Source organism: Oncorhynchus masou, chromosome 15, assembly GCF_036934945.1.
Source record: "Oncorhynchus masou masou isolate Uvic2021 chromosome 15, UVic_Omas_1.1, whole genome shotgun sequence".
Taxonomy (NCBI): Eukaryota; Metazoa; Chordata; class Actinopteri; order Salmoniformes; family Salmonidae; genus Oncorhynchus; species Oncorhynchus masou.
Window position 1 is genome coordinate 36,786,641 of NC_088226.1, and position 26,539 is coordinate 36,813,179.

Here is a 26,539-nt window from a genome sequence, read left to right on the forward strand (position 1 = left end):
TACAATAGATGTGAAATGGCATTCTGAGATTGTGTATGAACCATGTTAGCTAGCAAGCCAGCCATCAAACTTCAGCTGGCTAGCTAACAGCAAGATTTAACTTGCAATGCAAACCGATTGTCATAGCTAGCGAAAGTTAACCAAATAGGTTCAAACCACCAAAAAATGCCTACCTAAATCAGGGATTTCCTCATCGTCTGATTAATTTTCAGTCAGAGTCCGCATGGCACGATCGTTCTCCAGAAAGGAGTCCATCACAACTTTCCCCTCTGACCTTTGTCGATAGTGCCTGATAAATTCAGGGCAGCAATGTTATTGAGAGCAGTAGCAACATATTTGCAGTTCTCCATGGCTAACATTATGTTTAAAAAAATGCAGTAGAAAGGATTATCTATGCATAACGAGCAGCTCATTTTATAGACACATTATGCTACACCACAGATCAATCTGTTCAAACTCACCTCTCGGCATGTCCAGCCCACTCATTATCTCAGCCAATGATGGCTAGCGGGAAGGTTGCTGGCTTTTTCTGTGGCTAAACCAACTATGCTCATAATCTAACAATTATATTCGTATTTACAGATGGAATACACTTTTGTTAAGGCATATGAAAGTTCACTTGTTCGAGAAGGCATTTCTGCCAAAAAACTGATTTTGATAATATACACTGCTCAAAAAAATAAAGAGAACACTAAAATAACACATCCTAGATCTGAATGAATAAAATATTCTTATTAAATACTTTTTTCTTTACATAGTTGAATGTGCTGACAACAAAATCACACAAAAATTATCAATGGAAAACAAATGTATCAACCCATGGAGGTCTGGATTTGGAGACACACTCAAAATTAAAGTGGAAAACCCCACTACAGGCTGATCCAACTTTGATGTAATGTCCTTAAAACAAGTCAAAATGAGGCTCAGTCGTGTGTGTGGCCTCCACGTGCCTGTATGACCTCCCTACAACGACTGGGCATGCTCCTGATGAGGTGGCGGATGGTCTCCTGAGGGATCTCTTCCCAGACCTGGACTAAAGCATCCGCCAACTCCTGGACAGTCTGTGGTGCATGGATGGAGCAAGACATGATGTCCCAGATGTGCTCAATTGGATTCAGGTCTGGGTAATGGGCGGGCCAGTCCATAGCATCAATGCCTTCCTCTTGCAGGCACTGCTGACACACTCCAGCCTAACATTGTCTTGCATTAGGAGGAACCCATGGCCAACCGCACCAGCATATGGTCTCACAAGGGGTCTGAGAATCTCATCTCGGTACCTAATGGCAGTCAGGCTACCTCTGGCGAGCACATGGAGGGCTGTGCGGCCCCTCAAAGAAATGTCACCCCACACCATGACTGACCCACCGCCAAACCGGTCATGCTGGAGGATGTTGCAGGCAGCAGAACGTTCTCCACGGTGTCTCCAGACTCTGTCACATGTGCTCAGTGTGAACCTGCTTTCATCTGTGAAGAGCACAGGGAGCCACTGGCGAATTTGCCAGTCTTGGTATTCTCTGGCAAATGCCAAACGTCCTGCACAGTGTTGGGCTGTTAGCTCAACCCCCACCTGTGGACGTCGGGCCCTCATACCACCCTCATGGAGTCTGTTTCTGACCGTTTGAGCAGACACATGCACATTTGTGGCCTGCTGGAGATCTGGACATTTTGCAGGGCTCTGGCAGTTCTCCTCCTGCTCCTCCTTGCACAAATGCGGAGGTAGCGGTCCTGCTGCTGGGTTGTTGCCCTCCTACGGCCTCCTCCATGTCTTCTGATGTACTGGCATGTCTCCTGGTAGCGCCTCCATGCTCTGGACACTACGCTGACAGACACAGCAAACCTTCTTGCCACAGCTCGCATTGATGTGCCATTCTGGATGAGCTGTACTACCTGAGCCACTTGTGTGGGTTGGAGACTCCGTCTCATGCTACCACTAAAGTGAAAGCACCACCAGCATTCAAAAGTGACCAAACATCAGCCAGGAAGCATAGGAACTGAAAAGTGGTCTGTGGTCACCACCTGCAGAACAACTCCTTTATTGGGGGTGTCTTGCTAATTGCCTATAATTTCCACCTGTTGTCTATACCATTTGCACAACAGCATGTAACATTTATTGTCAATCATTTTCTTATTATTATTGGTGTCGTTTTAGTAGTGGTTTCTTTACAGCAATTTGACCATGAACGCCTGATTCACGCAGTCTCCTCTGAACAGTTGATGCTACTTGAAATCTGAAGCATTTATTTGGGCTGTAATATCTGAGGCTGGTAACTCTAATGAACTTATCTTCTGCAGCAGAGATAACTCGGGGTCTTCCTTTCCTGTGGCGGTCTTCATGAGAGCCAGTTTCATCATAGCACTTGATGTTTTTTGCGACTGCACTTGAAGAAACTTTCAAATGTCTAAACATTTTCCAGAGTGACTGCCCATGTCTTAAAGTAATGATGGACTGTCATTTCTACTTGCTTATTTGAGCTGTTCGTGCCTTAATATGGAATTGGTCTTTTACCAAATAGGGCTATCTTCTGTATACCCCCATACTTTGTCACAACACAACTTATTGGCTCAAACGCATTAAGAAGGGAAGAATTCCACAAATTAACTTTTAACAAGGCACACCTGTTAATTGAAGTGCAGTCCATTCGACTATCTCATGAAGCTCGTTGAGAGAATGCCAAGAGTGTGCAAAGCTGTCAAGGCAAAGGGTGGCTACTTCGAATCTCATATGTTTAACACTTTCCTTTGGCGGGGGGGAGGGGGTTGTTTGGTTTTCCCTCAGCCTACATCTCCAACGTTTACAAGACCATAGTCTTTGTGACATTCCTTCCAAAACAATGTCTTCTGAGGGGACATTCTTTCTGAACCTTTCTTTGTGAGCGTGAGTGACACAACACAAGGCTTGACGGATGGATTGCAAACAGCTCGGCCAATGGGACAACAGCAAAATCCCGTCTCTCAGTGACACCACGTGTTGACCTTCTGGGGTGCTTCAGATTATCACAGTTGTCTGTGATGATTCTGGCCCTCTGTGACCTTATCACATGTACAATTTATGCAGTTATTAAAACAGAATTACAAAGCTGTAAAACATGATTGTAAATATGAGGGTTTCAGCATGATATAGATATATATGTGTGTGTCAAGCCTTGTGATGATTCCTTGCTGTCCCCAGTCCCCCTGGTCGTGCTGCTGCTCCAGTTTCAACTGTTCTGCGGCTATGGAACCCTGACCTGTTTCCCAGACCTGTTTTCAACTCTCTAGAGACATCAGGAGCGGTAGAGATACTCTGAATGATCGGCTATGAAAAGCCAACTGACATTTACTCCTGAGGTGCTGACCTGTTGCACCCTCTACAACCACTGTGATTTATTATTATTTGACCCTGCTGGTCATCTATGAACATCTTGGCCATGTTCTGTAATAATCTCCACCTGGCACAGCCAGAGGAGGACTGGCCACCCCTCATAGCCTGGTTCCTCTCTAGGTTTCTTCCTAGGTTCTGGCCTTTTCGAGCCACCGTGCTTCTACACCTGTATTGCTTGCTGTTTGGGATTTTCGGCTGCTTTTCTGTACAGCACTTTGACATCCGCTGATGTAAGAAGGGCTTTATAACTACATTTGATTGATTGATAAATATGTAGTCTATGTTTTGGCGTCAAACTGGTGGCAGATGTGGGGGGAAAAATCTATAGGTGGAAGAGTTTTAGAGTTAATTGAAAATAAAGCCATTAATTAGGCTATTTTCTCTTGAACCAAATGGTCAACAAGACACAATAAGTTGCATGGACTCACTCTCTGTGCAATGATAGTGTTTCTAAGTATTTTTGAATGACTACCTCACCTCTGTACATGCATACAAAAGACCAGGGAGGTTTCCAATGCCTCGTAAAGGAGGACACCTATTGGTAGATGGGTAAAAAAAGTAGACATTGAATATCCCTTTGAGCATGGTGCAGTTATTAATTACTATTTTGGTGGTGTATCAATACACCCTGTCAATAGAAAGGCACTGCCATCTATCCTAACTCATTTGTCGGAGAGGAAGAAAACCGCCAAACCGCCCAGTGATTTCACCATGAGGCCAATGGTGACTTTAAAACAGTTACACAGTTTAATGGCTGTGATAGAAGAAACCTGAGGATGGATGAACACTATTGTAGTTGCGCCACAATACTAACCTAAATGACAAAGCGAAAAGAAGGAAGCCTGTACAGAATAAAAACATGCACCCTGTTTGCAACAAGGCACTCAATTTAAACAGCAAAAAACCTGTCAAAGAAATGAACTTTTAGTCCTGAATATAAAGTGTTATGTTTGGGCCAAATCTAATATAACACATTACTGAGCACCACTCCTCATATTTTCAAGTATAGTGGAGCTGCATCATGTTATTGGTATTCCTGTAATCATGAAGGACTGGGGAGTTTTTCAGGATAAAAAGAAACAGAATGGAGCTAAGAACAGGCGAAATTCATGAGGAAAACCTGGTTCAGTCTGCTTTCCACCAGACACTGGGAGATTAATTCACCTTTCAGCAGGACAATGACCTAAAACACTAGGCCAAATCTACACTGGAGTTGCTTACCATGAAGACAGTGAATGTTCCTGAGTGGCTGAGTTACAGTTTTGACTTAAATCTGCTTAAATCTATGACAAGAAGATATATTTGTGTTTTATTTTTAATTAGTTGTTTACGAATGTTAAGAGTTCTTCTTACACTGACATCAGAGTATTTTGTTGATCGTTGACAAAAAATTACATTATTTTAATCACTTTGTAACACAGTAAAAATTCAAGGGGTGTGAATACTTTATGAAGGCACTGTATGAATACATTTTTTTTAAAGTTATTCAAGTGTAAATAAACAAAGTTACCATAGATTGCCATATATTTCCTGTTAATTGCCAAAATTACTGAAGATTCCAGTAACTTTGGTAAATTACCGGTAGCTTTGCAACCCTAGCTCTGATTAACGTGGCCAGGTCTCTGTAAAGTGGTAAAGATACTCCCATAATCCTTTGGGATGTATCTGGAGCTGACTGCTCCATCTAAATGTGACACTGTAACAGAAGGGAGTGGCAGGGTGACAGGTTGTGTTTTGGGTTTGCAGGAGGACAATGCATCATACGTGTCCCTGATTTAAGCAGGGTGTGCTACTAGCTGGTTGGTGAGGGATGTGGGGAGGTTAAGGACTTAATTTAAAAAGACATGTCTAATGTGCTGTGTTCTTGGCCTCCTATCTGTGATTGACTGACTGGACTATTTGGTCATGTAATGTTTCCACTCCTGTCCCCGCAGGGAGTAATGGAGACCTGCCACTCAATCTACCACGGGGTCGCAGGCTATGTAAACAGAGGAGCAGGGAAAGACAGGGGAGTGGAGTAGTAAGGTCACTGCTTTCAGTAATGCCAGATTCGTCCCCATGCAGCCTGTAAAAGAAGGCCTAGATTAGAATAAGAGGGATAGAGAGGAACCATGATGTCCTCCTCTTCCAGGTTTTTGTGATACCTACATCCTTTCACACTCTTCCTCCTCTTCTCCTTTAAAGTCTCAATATCCCTTCTTCACTTTGTGCCAAACCTATGAAGAGGACAGAAGCTACTTTATTACAACTGGCTAACAATGGATAACGCTTTGTATTGGCTCGAAATAATGTCTGTTGAATAATAATATTTGTGCACGTTAGATTAGTGACCCACTCCAACACAAGACCCTTTATCTCTCTGTCTGTCCAGCTGGTTGGTTCGTTTTCCTAACCGGATACACCCTTAGACTCTTTGCTGGATGCTGTGTTTGTATAGAGGATAATGATTGATGAACTATAGAGCACATTTAGAGGCAAAGTGTTCCCTTTGCGCCTGGATGGGAATCTGGTAGTTGGACCGATGGGGTCATATGTGGTCAGCTCTATTTTTATGGTTGTTTTGATTGGATCAGTCAGCAAAAGTGCAGTACTGTAGTAAATTAATGATAATTTCATGAATTTTGAAAATAGACGAACACACACACAAATACACTTGTGCGTGCACGTATGCACATGCACGCACACACTCACTGTGCTGGAGATACAGAGGAGGTCTGGGCTGAGATTAAATTCCTGTTGTAGTAGCTTCCTTAGCCTACATAGAGCGCAGGACAAGCTGCGTTGGCAGGTAGCCATGTTGCTGTGCAAATGAGACCAGGAAGAGACTGCCTGCATGCCTGGCTATTGTTGCATCCCAATTGGCACCCTTTGGTCAAAAGTAGTGCAATACGGTGCCATTTCAGACGCAGTCTATGTTCGCAGGGGTTTGGTCACCATTGTAATGAAATGCCTTCGGGGTCCTGAAAGGAATCCAGCACTGAATGATTTAGAGCACAAGGAGAGCCACCAATAGAGTAGAATCTCTCGCTGCATCCCAAATGGCATCCTATTCCTTATATACAGATGTTGGATCTTAATTTGATCCCTCTTCTGTTGCTGAGAACTTTCATGCACAGCCGGAAATGCAAACGTGTGTGTTCAAGGTTTAAAAAGGCTTCTAAAGTTTGAAATGTCCATTTAAAAATGTCAGAATTGATTTGCCCTAATGGAAAATGTATCAACCCCTACAAAAGATGGCCTTTTAACTATAATTCACCTTTTGCTGTGGGATTATTTTCCTGCTGTGGCAAACAATTATTTTTCCTGCAAACGATTATTTTCCTAATTGGAGTTACGCCAATTAATCTCTGCAGATCCTCTCAAACTGTCAAGTTGGATGGGGAGCGTCGCTGCACAGCTATTTTCAGGTCTCTCCAGAGATGTTCGACCGGGTTCAAGTCCGGACTCTGGCTGAACCACTCAAGGACATTCAGAGACTTGTCCCGAAGCCACTCCTGTGTTGTCTTGGCTGTGTGCTTATGGTTGTTGTCCTGTTGAAAGGTGAACCTTCACCCCAGTCTGAGGTCCTGAGCGCTCTGGAGCAGGGTTTCATCAATGATCTCTCTGCTCCATTCATCTTTGCCTTGATCCTGACTAGTCTCACACTCCCTGCCACTGAAAAACATCCCCACAGCATGATGCTGCTACCACCATGCCTCACCATAGGGATGGTGCAAGGTTCCCTCCAGACGTGATGCTTGGCATTCATGCCAAAGTGTTTGTGATACAGTGAAATAATCTGTCTGTAAACAATTGTTGGAAAAATTACTTGTGTCATGCACAAAGTAGATGCCCTAACCGACTTGCCAAAACTATAGTTTGTTAACTTCTTGCATCGCGCAATCCCGGATCCGGGATTCTATTTATAGCCTCAAGCTCATTAGCATAACGCAACGTTAACTATTCATGAAAATCGCAAATTAAATGAAATAAATATTTGCTCTCAAGCTTAGACTTTTGTTAACAACACTGTCATCTCAGATTTTCAAAATATGCTTTTCAACCATAGCTAAACAAGCATTTGTGTAAGAGTATTGATAGCTAACATAGCTATAAGCCTAGAATTCAGCCAGCAACAACATTTTCACAAAAACAAGAAAATCATTCAAATTTCACAAAAACAAGAAAATCATTCAAATAAAATCATTTACCTTTGAAGAACTTCAGATGTTTTCAATGAGGAAACTCTCAGTTAGATAGCAAATGTTCCGTTTTTCAAAAAATATTATTTGTGTAGGACAAATCGCTCCGTTTTGTTCACGTTTGGCTATGAAAAAAACCTGTATCCAGTTATAGCCTCAAGCTCATTAGCATAACGTAACGTTAACTATTTATGAAAATCGCAAATGAAATGAAATGAATGTGCTAGCTCTCAAGCTTAGCCTTTTCTTAACAACACTGTCATCTCACGCAACATTTTCACAAAAACCAGATAACCAAATAAATAAAATCATTTACCTTTGAAGAGCTCCGGATGTTTTCAATGAGGAGACTCAGTTACATAGCAAATGTTCAGTTTTTCCTGAAAGAATCTTTGTGTAGGAGAAATCGCTCCGTTTTGTACATCACATTTGGCTACCGAAAAGAACCGAAAATTCAGTCACCAAAACGTCAAACTTTTTCCGAATTAACTCCATAATATCGACCGAAACATGGCAAACGTTGTTTAGAATCAATCCTCAAGGTGTTTTTTCACATATCTCTTCATTGATATGCAGTTCGTGGAAGCCTGCTTTCCCCTCAGAATCGCATGGAAAAATACCAGCAGCTGAAAATGATGCACCAATTTCGACGGAGGACACCGGGCGGACACCTGGAAAATGTAGTCTCTTATGGTCAATCTTCCAATGATATGCCTACAAATACGTCACAATGCTGCAGACACCTTGGGGAAACGACAGAAAGGGCAGGCTCATTCCTCTCGCATTCACAGCCATATAAGGAGACAATGGAAAACAGAGCCTCAAAAATCCTGCTGATTTCCTGGTTGCCGTTTCATCTTGGTTTTGCCTGTAGCTCCCGTTCTAGGGCACCCACAGACAATATCTTTGCAGTTCTGGAAAATTGAGTTTTCTTTCCAAAGCTATCAATTATATGCATAGTCGAGCATCTTTTTGTGACAAAATATCTTGTTTAAAACGGGAACGTTTTTCATCCAAAATGAAATAGCGCCCCCAAGGTTTCAAGAGGTTAACAAGAAATTTGTGGAGTGGTTGAAAAACTAGTTTGAATGACTGAGCAAAAATATAAATGCAACATGTAAAGTGTTCCATGTTTTATGAGCTGAAATAAAACATCTCAGAAATTTTCCAGACCCACAAAAAGCTTATTTCCCTAAAATGTTGTACACAAATTTGTTTACATCCCTGTTAGTGTGCATTTCTCCTTTGCCAAGATAATCCATCCACATGAAATGTGTGGCATATCAAGTATCTGATTTAACAGCATGATCATTACACAGGTGCACCTTGTGCTGGGAACAATAAAAGGCCACTCTAAAATGTGCAGTTTTGTCATACAACACAATGCCACAGATGTCTCAAGGGAGTAGGCAATTTGCATAATGACTGCAGGAATGTCTACCAGAGCTGTTGCCAGAATATTGAATGTTAATTTCACTACCATAAGCCTCCTCCATTCTCATTTTAGGGAATTAGAAAGTATGTCCAACCAGCCTAACAGCCTAGACCACGTGTAATCACGCCAGCCCAGAACCTCCACATCCTGCTTCTTCACCTGCGGGATCGTCTGAGACCAGCCACCCAGACAGCTGATGAAACTGTGGGTTTGCACAACCAAATAATTTCTGCATAAACTGTCAAACTGTCTCAGGGAAGCTCATCTGCATGCTCGTCGTCCTTACCAGGGTCTTTCCTTGACTGCAGTTTGGCGTCGTAAACCAACTTCAGTGGGCAAATGCTCACCTTTGGCGGCCGCTGGCATGCTGGAGAAGTGTGATCTTCACGGATGATTCCCTGTTTCAGCTGTACAGGGCAGATGGCGTTCTGTGAGTGGTTTGCTGATGTTAACATTGTGAACCGAGTGCCCCATGGTGGAGGTGGGGTTATGGTATGGGCCAGCAGAATCTACGGACAACGAACACAATTGCATTTTATTGATGGTAATTGAATGGACAGAGATGGCGGGACGAGATCCGGAGGCCCATTGTCGTGCCTTTCGTCCGCCACCATCACCTCATGTTTCAGCATGATAATGCATGGCCCCATGTCGCAAGGATCTGTAAAGAATTCCTTGTAACTGAAAATGTCCAGGTCTTCCATGGCCTGCATACTCACCAGACATATCACCCACTGAGCATGTTTCAGATATTCTTGATTGACGTGTACGACAGCGTGTTCCAGTTACCGCCAAAATCCAGCAACTTCACACAGCCATAGAAGAAGAGTGGGACAACATTCCACAGACCACAATCAACAGCCTGATCAATTCTATGCAAAGGAGATGGGTCACGCTGCATGAGAAAAATTGTGGTCACATCAGATACTGACTGGTTTCTTATCCATGCTCCTACCTTCTTTTTAGGTATCTGTGCTCTTATTCCCAATCATGTGAAATCCATAGATTAGAGCTTTATGAATTCATTTCAATTGACTGATTTACCTAACTCAGTAAAATCTTTAAAATTGTTGCGTTTGTTTTTGTTCAGTGTGTACAGTGCCTTCAGGGAGTATTCAGACCCCTTGACTTATTCCACATGTTGTTGTGTTACACACAATACCCCTTAAATGACAAATGGAAAACATAAATATCTCATTTACATAAGTATTGACAACCCTGTGTCACCGTTGGCAGCGATTTGAGGTGAGTCTTTCTGGGTAAGTGTTTAAGAGCTTTGCACACCGGGATTGTACAATATTTGCAAATTTTTCTTTTAAAACAATGTCAAGCTCTGTCAAGGTGGTTGTTGATCATTGCTAAACAGCCATTTTCCATAGATTTTCAAGCCGTTTTAAGTCAAAACTGTAACTATTTGGCCTAGTGATTTAGGTTATTTCCCTGCTGAAAGGTGAATTTGTCTCCCAGTGTCTTTTGGAAAGCATACTGAACCCTGTTTTCTTCTAGGATTTTACCTGTGCTTAGTGCTATTTCATTTATTTTTATCCTAAAAAACTCCCTAGTCCTTGCCGATGACAAGCATACCCATAACATGATGCAGCCACCACCATGCTTGAAAATATGAAGAGTGGTACATACTGATGTGTTTTGCTGGATTTGCCCCAAACATAGTGCTTTGTATTCAGGACATTAAGTTAATTTCTTTGCCATATTTTTGCAGTTCAGGACATCAAGTTAATTTCTTTCAGTTTTACTTTAGTGCCTTATTGCTAACAGGATGCATGTTTTGGAATATTTTTATTCTGTACAGGCTTCCTCCTTTTCACTCTGTCATTTAGGTTAGTATTGTGGAGTAACCATCCATCCTCAGTTCCCCTATCACAGCCAATGAACTCTGTAACTGTTTTAAAGTCACCATTTGGCCTCATGGTGGTGGCTGAGCTGTTTCCCCTGAGCTGTTTCCACTTTGACATTATGGGGTATTGTGCGTAGGCCAGACACAAAATCTCCATTTAATCCTTTTGAAATTTAGGCTGTAACACAAGAAAATGTGGAAAAAAATCAAGGGTTATAAATACATATATTTACAATATATTTTGATGGCAACGTGTAAAATTGCAGGAAATTTGTATTAAACTGTATCATGGTATCTCCACCACATGGCAAAATGTGTAGAAGTGCAGGAAAAACTTTAAAACAGATTAATATTGTCACTGCAGCCAGGAGGGCCTCTAAAATGTTAGGTTGGTGACTGCACCATTGGCCACACCCACCACCTAAGCCCCATTTTTATTCCGGAAAAAAACCTGCACGCACATACACACAGTCCTTCGAAAATAAACAGACCGTTCCCTCTCTTAGCAGCTGTCTGGGCCCAGAACATTGTTACAGGCAATCAAGCCAAGGGCCACAAATTCCTGCTCTTTGTGAGAGGTGTCAGTGGCAGGCTGCCTGGGGTTGGCCTGGGGGTCACAGAGGGTACGAGGGTGAGGGGTATGGAGGGGGGTGACACTGGTCACTCAGCTCTGGTTCCCGCGGGTGGAATGCAACCCTTCGCCCTTTGACCTTATGAACATGACCCCACGATGTTAAGTATCAAATAGTGCCCCTGAATATCAGGTAGAGGGTGTCTGTGTCTTTCCTTCTGTCTCTGCTGTTGCCAGAGGGTGAATGGCTACAGAAGAGAGCTATGAGGGAACTATGGAAAACAGCACAGTAGTCATTGGAAATGTTTTTTTAGGTAATATTATTATACTTGGTGAATGTTATATCCACCTGATTTGACCCGGTTGGCTGTTGTGGATGAGGGTTCTGTTTATACCATTAGATTTTGGATAATTGCCGAAGACATTTCCACATGTACTAATCTGAAAACAGATTTCAAATAAGACAATGATTTTGAACAGACACTCAACACGGTTTTTTTATAATGGGGGAATTATGAAACGGTTAGTTTTGGGTACGCAGTCTGATTGGTCAAACGCGTGTTTCAGTGTGAGTTTGGCCAAACCTAAACCTCAATATCTGGGACATGGCCCAACTTTAGATGTTGTTTGGCACTTCTTCCAGAGGCTTTTCCCCCCCTCTCTGTGTTGGTATTTGTTATTGTGATGAAGTACTAGCTGACAGGGAAGTATGTTCAGCAGCCAGAGGAAAAGGAAGGGAGCCTAAACTTGGTTTATTATGGAATGTCAGAACACCCCTTTTCACTGGCCAGGCCTCTGATTCTCAGGACAAGGGGTGCCTTTGTCCCCCCCATACTCCATAGCTCCTCCTTTGCACCTCTCCATGCATGCAGCAACCCACCCTGCACTATTCTTTCCCCCATGTTACCCCTTTTCTACAGCCTCTGACCCCTCCTCTGGCCCCTCCCTGCCTCCCTCTTACTCCTCCTCTGGCCCCTCCTTGCCTCCCTCTTACTCCTCCTCTGCCCATTCCCTGCCTCCCTCTTAAGGCGTCCGCATGATTCCCATCTGAGACAGTTAGAAACATTCCGTGCATATATAATGATGCCATTTTGTGACGGGTTTTTTCTCGTTTTGGTCTTCGGTAAGGTTTTTTTTTGGCTGCGCACTACATTTTTTCTCAAGGCAAGCCGAATTTCAGAGCTAAAGTCTACGCCCTTTCGTCGGTCAACAGTAGGGGTTCTTCAATTAAGTATTTGTTGCCATTCAACAACAGATGACTCGTTTTCATGCACATTTTTTCACTTGAGAAATACTGCACCAAACATTTTAGTCCGATTGTCAAACACGTCAAAATGAATGACAGATTTGTTGAGTTACGGTATCTTAGATTAATTCAGACTATTTTGAGGAAGAGTATACAGGCCGCGGAGTCTCATGATGGACAAACCGTACTGTTGCTGCTTTGTCTCTTTTTTTCAAGTGAAGGTCTTTTAAGGGAGTATGGAGCACACTCGTTCGGTTCGCCTAACCGAGTTCAGCTAGGCGCCAGCCGAACCAAAGCATGCAAAGCTTTTATCCCTCACCAGAATAGCACAGCAGGCCTCACTGAAAATAGAGCAGGGGATGTTGTCATCTTCTCTAAAAAAATGTACTCATCTCTTTTACTCCTATTCCCTCTCTCTATATTGTTCTCCTACTTTCTTGCCTCTCTTTTTCTCTTCCTCTCCATTCTCACCCTCTTTCTGACTCCCTCCCTCTCCCTCTGCTTTGCTCTCTTTCAGTGATTAGCCAATAGAATGACTCCTTTGTCTCAGCACTGTGGAGGAACTTGCAGTTTGAAAACAGAAAAATGGAATGATACACACGTGAGAACTGTAAAGAGAGAATAGGCACATTGTAGCCTGTTTTCAAGTGATTTAATGTCTTTAATTTCAACTGTAAAAGAATTGTGCCCAGAAAGTAATGCAATGTTGAAGAAATTAAATCAAGTTTTTGTTTTACTTGTACTAGTTATTGACTGTCTTCGGAGGCCATGAATGTAGATACTAGTACTGCAGTGCACCAAATCAAACACTGGTGAGTGTTTTAGGTTCTGTACAATATACCATGCCTTCGGAAAGTATTCACATACCTTGACGTCTTTTCACATTTTGTTGCTTTACAGCTTTATTCTAAAATTTATTAAATCGTTTTTTCCCTCATCAATCTATACACAATACCCTATAATGACAAAGCAAGAACAGGTTTTAGAAATGTTGCTAATTTATAAAAACTGATATCACATTTACATCAGTATTCAGACCCTTTACTCAGTACTTTGTTGATGCACATTTGGCAGCAATTACAGCATTGAGTCTTCTTGGATATTACGCTACAATCTTGGCATGTACTTCCAGCGCTGACAGAGATAGCCGCCTCGCTTAGAATTCCTAGGAAACTATGCAGTATTTTTTTGTGTGTTATTTCTTACATTTCTTTGTTATTTCTTACATTGTTACCCCAAGGTAATCTTAGGTTTTAATACATACAGTCGGGAGGAACTATTGGATATAAGAGCAACGTCAACTCACCAACATTACGACCAGGAATACGACTTCCCCGAAGCGGATCCTCTGTTTGGCCTACCACCCAGGACAATGGATCGGATCCCAGCCGGCGAACCAAACACAACGGCGCCGTAGAAGGGCAGACGGAGCGGTCTTCTGGTCAGGCTCCGTAGACAGGCACATCGCACACCGCTCCCGAGCATACGACTCGCCAATGTCCAGTCTCTTGACAACAAGGTAGACGAAATCCGAGCAAGGGTTGCCTTCCAGAGAGACATCAGAGATTGTAACGTTCTTTGTTTCACGGAAACATGGCTCACTCGAGACACGCTATCTATAGTGAGCAAAAATCCCAGAACCACACAGGGGGACCTAGTGAATGACCTGCAGAGAGCTGGGACCAAAGTAACAAAGCCTACCATCAGTAACACACTACGCCGCCAGGGACTCAAATCCTGCAGTGCCAGACGTGTCCCCCTGCTTAAGCCAGTACATGTCCAGGCCCGTCTGAAGTTTGCTAGAGAGCATTTGGATGATCCAGAAGAAGGTTGGGAGAATGTACTATGGTCAGATGAAACCAAAATAGAATGCTGAGTTGCATCCAAAGAACACCATACCTATTGTGAAGCATGGGGGTGGAAACATCCTGCTTTGGGGCTGTTTTTCTGCAAAGGGACCAGGACGACTGATCCGTGTAAAGGAAAGAATGAATGGGGCCATGTATCGTGATATTTTGAGTGAAAACCTCCTTCCATCAGCAAGGGCATTGAAGATGAAATGTGGCCGGGTCTTTCGGCATGACAATGATCCCAAACACACCGCCCGAGCAATGAAGGAGTGGCTTCGTAAGAAGCATTTCAAGGTCCTGGAGTGGCCTAGCCAGTCTCCAGATATCAACCCCATAGAAAATCTTTGGAGGGAGTTAAAAGTCCGTGTTGCCCAGCAACAGCCCCAAAACATCACTGCTCTAGAGGATATCTGCATGGAGGAGTGGGCCAAAATACCAGCAACAGTGTGTGAAAATCTTGTGAAGGCTTACAGAAAACATTTGACCTCCTGTCATTGCCAACAAAGGGTATATAACAAAGTATACTTCTTTTCCATCATAATTTCCACCATGTTACATGTTTTGGGCTTCTTCTCCCTTGAAGCTGAAGGTATTTTCCCTGTAGTGCGTGAAAAGGGAAAGGATTGAAAAGGGAAGAGGGTAATGAAGAAGGGAGTAAATCCTATTTACAAAGCGAATGGAAAAACACTATTTTACATTTGAAAGGGCTCAAGCATCCGGTCCAGGAATGGGCAACTGCTGGCCCGCGACCCCACTTTTGAAGGACCTCCGATCAATCCCCCATAAAATGTTTGAACTCAGGGTCTGAACTTGTTGCGAGTTATAATAGTAGAATTTAATACACCACAGCCTGTAGTTTGATTGCGGCCAGACAAAAGATACCATGTGTGTGTTAATAAGGTGGATTTGCGTTGCGTTCATTGCCACAGTTAGAAACTGTACAGCACAGGTCTCAAAAAAGTGGAAGAAACTAGACATTATTGTGGCTGCAGCAGAAAAGTTTTTGGGACTCAAGGAAAGACTTGCAAGGGGTACTGGTGCCAGAAGACCCGCCCTCCCAGATTCCCCTTGAACTCGTGTAGGGATCAGATCTGTTTCATTTATTTATGTTATGTACTTTTTTTAACATTTCCGTTTTTGGGGGGGAATCCTGATTTCATCTCGTATTTTAGGTGGCAGGATGCACAATCAATTGTGTGCTCGCCAATGTACCATAGAAGAATAGTAGAATACACAAGGTACCATTTCAAAATGTGGTTGTGCATCAGCAGTTTCTCTTATTTTCTCTTATGTCAGTCAACATTTTTAGATTGCTAAATTAGATTAGCTGCCAGCTATCTGAACTTGTTATCATGATCAAATTGCCGGCCGGGCGGCTCCCATTGATTTTGTAAGTCAGTCTCACTCAGGTATAATAATTAAAACTGCAAACATTTCTCTCCGCCTCATGGCAAAATGTGTAGAATTGCAGAAAACGTGCTTCCAGGTTGCCCATCCCTGATCTAAGCTGTAGCTAGCCTGGCCTGAGGCTAGCCTGGCCTGAGCCGCCACCGCGGATAGATTCCCACCCGGACCCTCCCCTATAGGTTCAGGTTTTGCGGGGGTACTGTCACGCCCTGATCTTAGAACCTTTTTATGTCTCTATTTGGTTTGGTCAGGGTGTGATTTGGGTGGGCATTATGTTCTGTTTTCTATGTTTTTGTATTTCTATGTTTTGGCCAGGTATGGTTCTCAATCAGGGACAGCTGTCTATCGTTGTCTCTGATTGGGAATCATACTTAGGCAGCCTTTTCCCCTTTTTGTCATTGTGGGAATTTGTCTTTGTTAGGGGTACTATAGCCCTTGTAAGCTTCACGGTTGTGTTTTGTTGTTTGTGGCGACATTTTAACAAATAAAAGAATGTACCCTCACCACGCTGCGCTTTGGTCTTCCTTGAACGTCGGCCGTGACAGCTTCGGTCTTGTCTCTGACTAACATTCCTGAATGTAAGTTCATATCCCTGTTAGGCAAGTTATAGATGCATACCAGACATACAGTATCTATACCTAGAGTAACAGACTGCCTTCAGTAATGTTAGCCTTGCGCCGTGAAGTATTCCTCTTTGTGAAGCAGTTCGTTTCAGCCGTGGCTTGCGTGCACCTTTGCTAATAAGATTTGGCGTAATCTAATTTGAATTTCCCCAGCATTTAATTCAATTAAACACAACACTAGAATGAATTATTAGCTAAGGGCTGACCTATTTTTTTCAATGGTGAAGTTTGTCATGGTCTGACCTGGTATGCAAGTTGTTGCCAACAGTGTAATGCGATTTGAATTTAGTCCCATATTAGTCTAATTTAAACCCCTGTCTAAATGTCAGATGTCTAATCTTTGCTCACAAAGTGAAAAGCTAAACACTGACTTACAGTTGAAGTCGGTAGTTTACATACACCTAAGCCAAATTCATTTTAACTCTGTTTTTCACAATTTCTGACATTTAATCCTAGTAAATATTGCCTGTTTTAGGTCAGTTAGGATCACCACTTTATTTTAAGAATTTTAAATGTCAGCATAATAGTAGTGATTTATTTCATAGGACTCGTTTTACTGTGGATATAGCTACTTCTGTACCTGTTTCCTCCAGGATCTTCACAAGGTCCTTTGTTGTTCTGGGATTGATTTGCACTTTTCACACAAGTATGTTCATTTCTAGGAGAGAGAACGCGTCTCCTTCCTGAGCGGTAAGACGGCTGCGTGGTCCCATGGTGTTTATACTTGCGTACTATTGTTTGTACAGATGAACGTGGTACCTTCAGGCATTTGAAAACTAGACTTGTGGAGGTCTACCATTTTTTTCTGAGGTCTTGGCTGATTTCTTTTGATTTTCCCATGATGTCAAGCAAAGAGGCACTGAGTTGGAAGGTAGGCCTTAAATTACATCCCCAGATACACCTCCAATTGACTCAAAAGATGTCAATTAGCCTATCAGAAGCTTCTAAGCCATGACATCATTTTCTGTAATCTTCCAAGCTGTTTAAAGGCACAGTCAACTTAGTGTGTATATAAACTTCTGACCCACTGGAATTGTGATACAGTGCATTGTAAGTGAAATAATCTGTCTGTAAACAATTGTTGGAAAATTACTTGTGTCATGCACAAAGTAGATGTCCTAACCGACTTACCAAAACTATAGTTTGTTAACAAGATATTTGTGGAGGTGTTAAAAAATGAGTTTTATTGACTCCAACCTAAGTGTGTGTAAACTTCTGACCTCAACTGTATACAGTAAGTACATGGCATAAAATTAATTTAAGAAATCTTTCCAGTGCCCTTCTTTAGTGCCACGAGGTTGAGTGTTATCTTGGTGTATTTTCATAGTTTTAAAATGATGTCTACCGCTCTCTCTGTCCTGGTTGTTTCCCTGCAGCAGAAGCCCCTGACCTGGCCATCCCTGACTTCCCGCCGCCCTCAGGCCTCAACCCTGCCAAAAAGGGAAGCTCCCTCAACTGGTCATTCCCGGACAGGATCAAGTCTCCACGCACTGTCAGGAAACTCTCCATGAAGATGAAGAAGCTTCCAGAACTCAGCCGCAAGCTCAGCGTAAAAGGGACCCCAAGCAACAACAACCACAGCAGCTGCAACGGAGCCAGCGAGAGCAGCATCTTAAAGACAAGGACCCAGTGTCCCAAAAACAATTACGGGTCAGAACCAGGCCCAGCTCCTCCCAGGTTGTCCCCAAGGGGTGGGCAGGGGGTGGTGGCTAGCCATAATGTGATCTCGAGGTATCACCTGGACAGCAGTGTGTCGACGCAACAAAGCTACAGCAAGAAGAAGAGCAGCGGGACCTCCAAGTCGGCTAGCAAGGGGGGCTACCTCAGTGACGGGGACTCCCCAGAACTGGTGACCAAGTCTGGGAAGCACGGGTCCTCAGAGACCAAGGGAGGCAATGGGAAGGAAAAAGACCCAGCCACTGGAGGAGGAGAGAAAACAGGAGCTGGAGGAGTAACCGGAGGAAGTGGCAGCCCCAGGCTGCACGGCACAGAACTAGACATTGACGCGTTCCGCCACTACGCCTTCACAGAACAGCCTAAGTGCACCCAATACATCTCGGGCCTGATGAGCCTGCACTTCTACGGCGCCGAGGACCTCAAGCCACCACGCTTCGACTCCCGAGACGTCTACTGTGCCATCCAGGTGGACTCGGTCAACAAGGCGCGCACTGCCCTGCTCACCTGTCGGACCACCTTCCTAGACATGGACCACACCTTCAACATCGAGCTGGAGAACGCCCAGCACCTGAAACTAGTGGTGTTCAGCTGGGACCCCACACCCAAGAAGAACCGGGTGTGCTGTTACGGCACAGTGGTGTTACCGGCACTCTTCAGGGTGACCAGGAGTCATCAGCTGGCGGTGAAGCTGGAGCCTCGAGGCCTGATCTACGTGAAGCTGAACCTGATGGAACAGTGGCAGAACTCCCTGGATGGAGACCGGGAGCGGGAGCCACAGATGTTTGGGGTGGAGGCCTGGAGGGTGGTTGTGAGGGAAAACACAGGACTCATGCTGCCCCTGCTCATCGAGAAGTGCATCACGGAGATCGAGACAAGAGGCTGCCAGGTGAGTTCAGTTCATGGTGTTAATGTTTAATGTTTTTACAGCCTTTTATGTCAAACAATGAAAATTTGGCCCACGGGTCTTGGACTGTCAGAGAACCCTTATTTAGACCTTGGACTTTCTTAGTTAGCCAACTACCGATTTTTGGCAAGGAATATCCAGTACAGTGCTTTCATATTGCGACAGCCAGCAAGCTGAGTGAGTGGCCTGGTTACTCAGCATTCGGTGAGAGAGGAACATGTCCAGAGGCGAGTTCTGGATGATTCTGGTTGAGTGGCAGACATTAGACCATGCATCACATAACAGGCCTTCTTGTTTTCATGTTGCAAGTGGCCTTTTATGTGATACAGAAAGAGAGGGAGAGAGAGATGGAACAGAGCGAGACAGGCAGCAGGGGTGTTGGGAGGCTGGCTACACATGTACCATATGAGAACTGCTCTATACCTCTTCTTCCCGTCTTCTTCTTTGATGCCGAGTGCCAAAGGAGAGAGACTCTCTAATTAGTCTCTCTCCTTTGGCACTGGTTTCTTCTAATTAGCTGAGATGCCACCCAGCAGTAAAAGTGTCTGGTTGTGCTGCCGAAGAAATTCCATCCATCTTAGGGAGGATGCTACGGGCAGCAGGTGCCCTGAGTGGCTGGTCCTTGGTGGGCAACCTCCATTGGGCCTTTCTCCAGGGCCTTTCTCCAGGCCTTTCCTACACTACATAACACAGCTCATCTATCAGTCCTCTGGCTGACTGCTCTACATGGACTCGCCCTCAGTAGGGGAAGGGGACTATATGGCTACCAGCAGTCTCATAGGTAGACCTTCCTTCAAGTTCTTATAGAGGACATTTATCAGTGTTACTCTAAAGGGGCTGTCTGGCCTAGACACTGAGCATGCCATGGGACTGTCCCTAACTGGGGTGGCTATGCATTTGGGCCAATCAGTGTTGTGCTAATGGTTTTAGCCACTGGCCAAGTTAATTTATTACCTGTGTTTTCTTTGTACTAGTCCATTTATTTCTCTCTCCCCTTCTCGCTCTCTCCATTTCTCTCTCTTGTTCTCTCCATTTCTCTCTCCTGTTCTCTTTCTCTGTTGTTTTAAAGAGACACACATATGTCAAAGACATAGTAGAGCTTATGTAAGGGGATATGACTATGTATCACTAGATGCAGTTTGGAGCCATCTTTACCCCAGGGGCCCATGCTGAGAGAGGTTAGGAGGGGATCTACACCAGATTACACAGGAATGTATAGGACTTGTCACTGAGGCAGGCAGAGAGAGCCAGACAAACAGCATAGCATGTCTTTAGAAATAATTATGTGTATCCCTAGATGGAGACTACTCTCGTTTCAGTGTCTCCACAAATGCATGGCCCGAGGGGCTCTGAAGCTTTTAAGGCACTTGGGGATGATTGTGGCTGTTCTGAAAAGACTGCAAATTGGTGTCACAGAAGCAAGTAATGTGTGTGGATGCTGTAATGCATGTTTTTTTGTGTTTAGTAGAGTCAGATGCCTTTAAGAAAGTACAGTATCTCTACCAGACATATTGACAAAAATAGCTAGCTGATATCAGAAGCTACGAGGGGTCAGAAGTATGGAAATGGTGCAGGTGCAACCATCTTTTTTCAACCTGTGAAGTTCCCCTCCCTACTGATTGGCTTAGTTAGGGGTCCAACCAGTGTCTGTGTGTGTGTGTCTGTATGCTCATTCAGGGTTCATTCAGAAAGTCCCTAACTCACCAGAGTAAACCATTCTGTTGTTTTTAATTAAGACGAGGACAGACCATTATTTCCTGTGCGTGCGTGTGTACATGTGTATGTATGTTGCTCAGCAGTGCAGTAGATGAGGCCAAGGACTCTTCACTAGCAGCTGTCACACCACCGCCTGATGCTCTGCTCTCTCCTCTGAGCTTCTACTGACCCTAAACTAAAGGTAGAGCTTTCTCTCAATGGACTTGTTCATTGTGCCCAGTGACTTCTGTTTACTTTTGCACAAAGCTAAATCCTTGCCTAATCTGCCCATTTTTCTCCCTCTCGTGTGAGGGAGTGAGGTTTAGAAATGCTAGACAGAACCGAGAGATCTCAGGCACGAACAGTGTGGCTAGTAGCCTGTATAGACATGTGGTTGGAGCCTGTAGGTCTGTAAAAACTATAGATATTGTGTCCAGCTTAGTGTTGTCACGATACCAGAATTCTGACTTCGATACCAGGTTTAGTATCAAGATAGTCGACACTGAAACATTACTCAATACCAAAACGATACTCAATACCGAAACGATACCACAGCAACTGATTAGCTAAAGTCACAGAAAAACCACTGGGCTTTCTTTTTTTAAACATGAAACAATATGTTAATAACTGGTAGAACTAAAATAACAAGTAGAATATCTTCTATATTCAATTTCTTTCAAAAAGTAAAAACGTTTTCCTTATGCAAAACCATATGAGACTCAGAGCATCCAAAATGACACTAAAAAAAACACTTTGAAACTCATTTCTGAAGCTTCTATATTGCAATATAGTCTACACACCATAGAAACAACAATGGATTTTACACAGCATACTACGATTCCCAGAGAGCATTTCAACTCCTATGGTGCAATGCTACACTCATGGCTGATGGCTGGCTACTGATTGCAAGCCCAGACAAATACAAAGTAGTCTAAATAAATTGCTGTCACGGCTAATTTATGAGTGCATTTCACATAAATTTTGGGTCGTAGTGATATTATAATGCTCACATGAATGTCATGCTGATTATACACAAAACATTGCTCTAACACCTGCTCTTTCCATGACAGACTAACCAGGTGAAAGCCATGATCCCTTATTGATGTCACTTCTTAAATCCACTTCAATCAGTATAGATAAAGGGGAGGGGCAGGTTAAATGAGAATTTTTCATCCTTGAACCAATTGAGACGGATTGTGTATGTGGGTGAATGGGTTGTGAATGACCTGGTTATATTTGGGAACATATTTAAGCTAGGTGTGTGTTTATGCAAGTTGTGTGTGTGTGTATGTATTCAACCTGCTTGTGTATGTTTCTGCAGGTTGTGGGCCTCTACCGTCTGTGTGGCTCAGCAGCAGTAAAGAAGGAGCTGCGGGAGGCCTTTGAGAGGGACAGCCTCGGAGTGGAGCTCTGTGAAAACACCTACCCTGACATCAACGTCATCACGGGTAACATTACACTGCCAACCGCATCAGAACCTCTGTCCCCTAACATATATCAAAACACTTGCTGTGTGTGTGACATATACACATGTCATACAAGTCTGTCTGTGCGTGCGTGTGTGTGCGTTTTGTAGTAAAAGCATTCCAGTCAGCATACCACCAGTATGTGAGTTTGCCTGAGGGGAGAGTCCTCACACGAACCAGCCAACCATCCAGGCCAACGTGCATTTAGGTCAATCCTTCATTCCTCTCTTCCAGGTTCAGACACACAACTCTGACCACCTCCGGAACACACACACACACAGTTTTGCCATTATCTACACAAGAGGAGACAATAACCCAGTTTCACTCTGCTTAAAGTACTGTAATTCCTCACTGGTTTCTATCAGTGTCAGTGACAAACTAGGACAAACTATTTAATTTGCTAAATATTTGTATTTGTTCTGCCTGAACATGTGGGGATTTGCGTGAATGTCCAATTTTCCTCTTTCCCATGCAGAAGGATATTAGCCTGATCAAAATGGCTGAATTAACCAACACCAGTTATCTGTTCACTTCTGGAATCTTCCTGCCATGTCACCTTCAGTCAACCAATGAATACAGATTCCGGGAATAGACAGTTAAGAGAGAAATACTTGCTCATGGATTTCTCCCACCGGAAAAAAAAAGAGGAAGACCATGGATGCCCTCGGGCATTGTGGGATTGGGAAGAGGCCCATATAGGAGTCCTCGTATGATGCCTGCTTTGATCTGAATGCATGGCAGAGCAAAGAACACAGTTAACAGTTGAGCGGGTAATTTAAAAAAAAAGGGCCAACACTAGCGTGGATTGTTGGTTTTTGCTTGCTGCCTAAATTTGCTCTGCCGAGCACGCGGCTGTTGCAGATGGGCTGAGGAAGTGGCGTGAGGGAGAAAGAGAGGAAGGGTGGTTGTCCTGGGCTGGGCAGGGCTGGGTCAGGCTGGGCAGAGAGCGGTGGTAGATAGAGGGTATGGGGGTTGGTGGTTTGAGTGGAGTCAGGCCAGCCAGAGAGAGAGACAGAGAGGCTAGCTTATAAGCATGCCAAATGTATGAGCTGAGAGGAGTGGGTGAGGGCTGGCTTGTCACACGGCTAATTTAAAAGGCAGAGGTAGTAAAAAGGAAGACCAAGTCAAAGTTCAAGCCAGAGCTTGCAAAACATGTGCACTGCCTGGCCTTCCTTTGTTTCAAACCTTGATCCCAGACAAAGTTACCAAACATCCTCATCATGGTTGTCATGCTCTGAATACAGAACAGTAGCTGACATAAATTAACTGAATTTATTTAGCTAACTCTCTTTTTGTATCAGCAGATTTTCTGGGGTTAGATTTTCCTTGCACTTTCAGTTTCACCCCATAAAGTTTTTGCTATGTACATTCAGACATTTTTTTTGTAGGTTAACATGGAGTCAATAGACACATAGACAACGGGATTCTAGACTTTGTAGATCTGTACTGTAATTGAATAAGAGTCTGTGTTAACAGCTGGGATGTGGCTTAAATCAGGGAGGGAGGTGGAGGGGGGCAGACGAGCGCTCTCTCTCTCTCTCTCTCTTAGCCCCCTTTGACTAGGGGACAATTCCTCCAGGGCTGGGAGGCTTTGGCAGGACCCAGTGTCCACAGACCCACCCTCCAGTCCCCCAGCCCCTTTAGAGAGGAGCACAGATGGAGGGACAAGCTGGTCATTTTACTTTTAGTCACGGTTGTGTGTTTCAGTCCACCAGGCAGTGATTACCTGTGACTCTTCTGGTCCCGCTTGTAGAATCCGTAATGCTTAACCAAGGGAGGCAGTAAAGAGAGGCCTACTGGGTCAGTAACAACATCTGTCATTTTGAAGTTCTTCTTGAAGACTAAACATAAATTCTACTATGTAACATGGCTAGGAGCCTTTCCAAGGATCCCTTGTGTGGTGTTCATGTTTTTGTTATTCACCCAATGTTCACAGGTCTGATGGACCTAATACAGAATTTATGTAAAAACACTTAGTACTTAGATGTTGTCTTATATCAATTACAAGCAACATAGACAGCATACATGGTTAGTATGTGCCATTTACCTGTGCTAGATCACATTTATCAATAAAAGCACTGTTTTTTTAGATAATCAAAACATGGGTGGAATAAATCATGTTTATCTTGAACAAATATAAATGAAACAAGGTTTTCATCGCCATTGACGTTTATTGCTTTGATCTGAACAAATTGGAAGGACAAATTTTACATGCAGTATTTTATGGAAATGATAAATGAGCCCCATTGAACACAAATGAAGGCCGGTCTATACACCACATGAGGGACAGAGTTTTAATGTGTGTGGTTGAAAATGCATTTCTTGCACTTGATGCATGTGTACTGTGTCTTCCTGTCCTTCTTGGGTCCACATACATCGCAGCGCTTCTTCTTGTTGCTACCGGCTGCAATCTAGAATGATAAACACTTAGTTCAGGAATTTTACTAACATCTCACTCACTCACATATATAGTTACAGCAAGCCAAGGTAGGAGATTCAGACACACACACATGCAGCAACATCACTCACACCAGCATCCTCCTCCTGAATCCTCCTCACGATGGCTGCAGAAGCTGGGGTCCTTGGGATATGTTGCCTCCTCTGGATTTGAGGTCTTGCCAATGCCTTGCCCAGCTCCTCGAGAAAGAGCCATCTCCTCTGGAGCTTCCCTCTGTTCCAATCTGGGTTCAATGTCATTCAGATGACAACCGCGTTGTAAACTGAGATGTCCAAGATGTTGAAGAATATCACAGGTGGCCAGCGTAGGGTTCTTCTTTTGCAACTGTAGCCAGTCACCAGCTTGTCTAAGTTGTCCCTCCTTTTGTGGCATTGTAATCCATTATGATTTCTGGTTTCCTGCGAAAAAAGACTCTCCCATCCCTATGCAGCGTACTCATGAGTACCACATTTCTGCCTTTCTTTGGCACATAGGGCACTAGGGACGTGTCAGCCGTGAACACAAACTAAATTAATAGGCCTGTTCCATGTATTTAACATGCTGATAGAAATGTTGTAAAATGGATTTAAGTTTCCCTGCATTAAAGTCCACAGCTACTAGGAGGGCCGCCTCTGGGTGAGTGTTTGCTTATAGCGGAATACAGCTCATTCAGCAGTTGTTTACAAAAATACATCGTCCGTTGCCCCTTGTCTTACCAGACGCTGCTGTTCTATCCGGCCGGTGCAGCGTATAACCAACCAGCTGTATGTTGATAGTGTCGTCGTTCATCCACGACTCTGTGACGCATACAATATTACTGTTTTGAATGCCCCATTGGTAGTTTAATCCTCCGCGACGGTCTTCTATTGTATTCTCCACAAAGAATGCACATTTGCTAGCTGAATGTAAGGAAGTTGGGGGTTTATTCGATCGCCTACGAATTCTCAGAAGGCAGCCCGCACTCCGGGCCCTTTTTTCTCTGTCTCCTCTTCGTGCAAATCACCGGGATCTGGGCCTGTTCCCGAGAAAGTAGTATATCGTTTGCGTCGGGCTCGTCAGACTCGTCAAAGGAAAAAAAGGATTCTGCTAGTCCGTGGTGAGTAATCGCAGTCCTGATGTCAAAAAGTAATTTTTGGTCATAAGCAGTAGCGTGCCGTGGTTCTACACAGTCCCACCCAAATTAATCCACCTCTTATTACCATCATTATTACGCCATGGCTCTAGACACTATACATTTAGACAGAAACGCAGTATAACCAGGCGTTGCGTCACCTTGAAATTGACATTTTTATTCAGAGAATTGCAGGGGAAGAGTACAATACCTTTTCATTGTGCAGCTTCGTTGTCCTGCGTGCTTGTTCGTTGAGCTGTAGATCCACTCGGGTGTCCCCAAAAGTTTTCAAAAGTACCATTGTTTGTAAGTGCCCAGCTGTACTTTGGTGTCTCGTTGCTGCCTTGGTTAGACAACTCAGGTTTGCAAAGCCAGTGTGGCTCCAAACACCAAATCGATCACTTGCAAATAATAGGCATTCCCAGCAGTACAGTTTGCAGTGCTTCTCGGAGCCTGTCTTTGTAGCGTCGGCTTTATAGCGTCGGCGTCTACCTCTCCTGACAATGTCTAACTTTTCTTGAAAAGTTTGTCTTGAGAATGGCGTTATAATTATATCCTCGACCAAATCGATATCTTCTCCTTCCGCCATTGTGGGTTGAAAAAACAGTTTAGTAGTACGCAAATCAATTAGTTAGATCAATTTCAGTTTCCTAGTTGGTAATCCAATCAAAAGACGTGCAGGCACTACGCCTGCTAGCTGGCTCCTGTGTAACACGCCCT

General features: G+C 43.7%; 1 protein-coding gene across 4 annotated transcripts in view; it reads left to right on the plus strand.

Moving 5' to 3' along the window:
• The window catches only part of LOC135556197 (rho GTPase-activating protein SYDE2-like), a 90,553-nt gene that overhangs the window by 29,016 nt on the left and 34,998 nt on the right, over positions 1-26,539 (plus strand). For 3 of the 4 annotated variants that reach the window (XM_064989193.1, XM_064989197.1, XM_064989195.1), the window contains exons 3-4: positions 17,906-19,092; positions 22,127-22,253. In XM_064989193.1, coding sequence (XP_064845265.1) covers positions 17,906-19,092; positions 22,127-22,253 — 1,314 coding nt within the window. The remainder of the gene's footprint in view (positions 1-17,905; positions 19,093-22,126; positions 22,254-26,539) is intronic. The other variant, XM_064989194.1, reaches the window with a different exon arrangement.